Below are 2,853 nucleotides of genomic sequence, written 5' to 3'. Positions count from 1 at the left end.
AGAGTTGGTGAAGACCTAAACAATGTTAAAGTAGTTGTTGATTTTGTTGATTGACAAACTTAAAAATAGAATTACCTATTTAAGGATATACAAGGGCTAAACTTGTAGAGGTTAGTAGAGTTGGTGAAGACCTAAACAATGTTAAAGTAGTTGATTTTGTTGATTGACAAACTTGAGTAGGAGGCTTAGTAGTGAAGAATTGTGGAGAAAAGTGATTTCTTGAAGGGATGCCAAGTGAATTAGTGATGGAGTTCAATCAATGAGTCAACTGTTGGACTAAGTAATCTGTATGTGCAAAGTGAGTTGTATTTGTTAGATTAACCTACTATTACTTTATAATCATTGTATCAGTATTGAAATCCTTTAATCAAGGTGAAATTTGAATTCTTAAGCCATCTGACAAGGCCACTCCTAACAAGATGATTATATCCTTTAACAATGTCACATTTAATAGCATGTTTTGTAACCTTTAACAAGGTTAAATTATAGTGTCATACTTGTGTGAATTTCATTTGATATATTTTATTGTTAATGTTTTACATTTTGCAAGTTTGTGTGTTACTATTAGGGTAGTGGATGACAAGTTTATGTTACCAATTGTTTTCTATAGAGACCAAGCTAGGAAATGTTTAGATATGAAGTATTTGAATTTTCAATGGTACATCTAAACCTAACTTAGTTATTCTCAATAACTAACGTGATATTTTGATGGATTCTGGACAAGGGATTAGTTTATTTTTAGGTTTATTTCATGTTTTCCTTAGTCAATTTAACATAGTCAATTTAACATGATGTCTTAATGGATTTTGGAGAAGGGCTTAGTTTATTTTAGGTTGATTTTATCTTTTTCCTCTAACATGGTGTTTTGATGGATTTTGGACTAAGGGGTTAGTTGATTTTAGCATAGGTTAATTTTATCTTTTTCTTATGTTCAAAGTTGGTGGTTCAAAATACCACCTTCCTTGATCTCAATCTATTAGTTCTATTGTAACAATGATTTACTATTTACTACTTGAAGTGGTTTTTACAATAGTTGGCTTTATATCACATATCATTATTATATTGAAATTTCTAAAGAGCCTCTTTTGCATATATAATTAGCTTTAAGTTTGAACATTATCTTTAAGGTTATCTTTAAGGTTGATTCTAGTGTAAAGGATGACAAGACTATTTGTTATAATTATTTGACTTTTGACATAATTTTCTACCTCGTTACCTTGTCTAGTAAAAAAGAAGTAAAACAGAAATAAAAATTACATGGACTTTTAAATTTGACATTTTTGTGATGCATTATGTAAAAAAGAAGTAAAACAGAAATAAAAATTACATGGACTTTTAAATTTGACATTTTTGTGATGCATTATGCTTTTAATTGATGATTGCAAATAAAATTATAGTACATGGTAGAACAAATTGTAGCCATTATAAGGAATCTCTATTTCTATAGATTATGGCTAAAAGTTCAAGTTTGCTTGGTTTGACATCAAATCCATAAAGCAATATGCAACAAAGCAATTAAATTTAACACATTTAGAAATAAATAAATAAATAAAGATTATTTGTATCCATATAGAGATGCCTTATAGTAATATAAAACTATGCAATCAAACAATTAAAGTTAAGACATAGAAATAAAAAAAGATTCTTTTATAAGTTAAGAAATAAAGAAAGATTCCTAGAGTTTGATAACTTATGATAATATAGAACCATGCAATAAAGAAATTGAAGCTAGCATATATATATATATATATATATATATATATAGAGAGAGAGAGAGAGAGAGAGAGAGGGGTCTAAGATGACCTGAAGTCAACATATATAGAAAGAAATAAAGAAAATATCTTGTATATTATTCAGTAAAACAATTAAAATTGATGCATAAAAATAAATAAAAGGAAAGATTATTTTACATTCATATTGCTAGGTGATATAGCTCTGAAAATGGCTTATATGATTTATAGTACCATATGAGACTGCCCCCATTCTCCATGTAGGAACATCCAGTTATACTAGAAACAAGACCTACATGCTTTACATACCTTGTACATTAAGAAGACTAATCATTATACTAAGCTTCCATGTGGAGGTGATCACCAGGTGGTGCATACTTATGGACACCCATATCAGGAGGAGGATTTTCTTGGACTCGCTCTGCCACCACCTCTCCTGCAACCACTGTTCTGTGCGACACAGATCCGTCTTCTCTCACATCGCTCACAATATTCACTTGTACTACTTCTCCTTCTCCTTCTCCTTCTCCTTCCCTCTGGAGATTCCTGTTTTTGGAGGCGGTAGATTGCATGGCGGAGGCAGGACCGCCCTTCTCCATGCAACCAAAGGTGCTATTTTCTTGGCTTTGCATGGCAGCTGCCTCTTCACCTCTTATCACTCTCTCGCCCACCTTCCCTCCGATTTTAAACACATCCCCGTATGTTATCGCCGCCTCCTTCTGCTCATATTCGCTCATACTTGAAGCTTAATGAAACCTGCAGCTATGAAGATTTCCTGGTTTGGTGTTATTACAGCATAGCTTGTCTCCAATGTTGCTATGTTACTCGTATACGCCCTCAAATAGCTAAGTCAATTCGTGATCTGTCGACCAGGAAACCATGCGAAGATGAAACGTGTTATCAACGTGGATTGATGTAGTCGTGCCAGTAAATCTTAAAGCGGTGTCACATCCCTTTCTTTTTGCGTCACTTGGTCATTTTGTATTATTTCGAACATACGGTTTATATTCAATTTCATTTGAAATTTTTACAATCATAGGGACTCGAACTTTCCTTGTGCGCGTGCATTACTGTCGGTAGTGGAGGTTTAAATATCTATTACACCTTTAGCTAAAAATAGCCG

General features: G+C 32.6%; 1 protein-coding gene across 1 annotated transcript; it reads right to left on the bottom strand.

Annotated features, from left to right (window-relative positions):
• Positions 1-1,878: 1,878 nt before the first annotated feature.
• Positions 1,879-2,527, bottom strand: LOC149533843 (late embryogenesis abundant protein 31-like). Its single transcript, XM_089807008.1, has one exon. The coding sequence runs from the start codon at positions 2,465-2,467 to the stop codon at positions 2,069-2,071; it is 399 nt and encodes a 132-aa protein (XP_089663134.1). The 5' UTR covers positions 2,468-2,527; the 3' UTR covers positions 1,879-2,068.
• Positions 2,528-2,853: the final 326 nt, after the last annotated feature.

Source organism: Cupressus sempervirens, chromosome 10 (genome assembly GCF_028749045.1).
Source record: "Cupressus sempervirens isolate cs-2001-9-10 chromosome 10, ASM2874904v1, whole genome shotgun sequence".
Taxonomy (NCBI): Eukaryota; Viridiplantae; Streptophyta; class Pinopsida; order Cupressales; family Cupressaceae; genus Cupressus; species Cupressus sempervirens.
The sequence above is the reverse complement of the archived record's forward strand: the minus strand, read 5'-3'. Positions and strand labels throughout refer to the sequence as shown.